Source organism: Lipotes vexillifer, unplaced genomic scaffold (assembly GCF_000442215.2).
Source record: "Lipotes vexillifer unplaced genomic scaffold, Lipotes_vexillifer_v1.1 scaffold500, whole genome shotgun sequence".
Lineage (NCBI taxonomy): Eukaryota > Metazoa > Chordata > Mammalia > Artiodactyla > Lipotidae > Lipotes > Lipotes vexillifer.
Window position 1 is genome coordinate 2,038,165 of NW_006778765.1, and position 686 is coordinate 2,038,850.

At 62.1% G+C, this 686-nt stretch overlaps 1 protein-coding gene across 3 annotated transcripts in view; it reads left to right on the top strand.

The window, feature by feature from the left end:
* ITIH3 (inter-alpha-trypsin inhibitor heavy chain 3) overlaps window positions 1-686 on the top strand; it is a 14,058-nt gene continuing 13,372 nt past the window's right edge. For 2 of the 3 annotated variants that reach the window (XM_007451878.1, XM_007451879.1), the window contains exon 1: window positions 29-121. In XM_007451878.1, the coding sequence (XP_007451940.1) occupies window positions 29-121 (93 nt within the window). Of the gene's footprint in view, window positions 122-686 lie in introns of all 3 variants that reach the window. The other variant, XM_007451877.1, reaches the window with a different exon arrangement.

Here is a 686-nt window from a genome sequence, read left to right on the forward strand (position 1 = left end):
AGCCCAGGTGCCGCCAGTGTGCTCAGCGATGGCGTCTGCTCGGTGGCCCTGCCTCATCTTGGCTCTGCTCTCCGGTGTGGCGGTCTCTGGCTTCCCTAGAAGATTATGCCGACTACTCGGGGTAAATCTGCCCCCTCTTCACCATCTGGCAGGCAGAGGGGCCAGGCCGGCAGTCCTGTGTGTAGGGTGCGGAGGAGGCAGGGGCTGGGCGGTGAGCTGCAGGGAACAGAGCTGGTATGCGGGGAACTGGGCTCCAGACCTGCTCCCTAATCCTGGGCAAGGCTCTTAAATCTCCTGGGCCTCTGTTTCCCTACCCGTCAGGTGGGTGATGCTGCACGATCAGCTCACCTCACTGGGGGGCTGTGAAGGTCCACGTCTGAGACAAGGGTAGAGGCCTCTAGGAATGGCCGAGCTGAGCTGTGTGGGGTACAGTGGTGGTGGGGTCTGGATGAGGCCTCAGGGGCCTGGGGCCCAGGGAAGGGCAAAGTGAGTCAGGGTATATGGGGCAGGGGAAGAGCTCTGGCTTTGGTCCTCCTTGCCCTGATCCCCCCGGTGAACTGGAGATCTTCCCTCCCTGCACCTCGGTTTCCCCATCTATTCAGAGCCCTTCCTACTCCGACATGTGGCTCTGGGTGGGTCCATGTCCAGAGGCCCCTCAAGGTGTGTGTGTGGGGGTCACTGCTGAA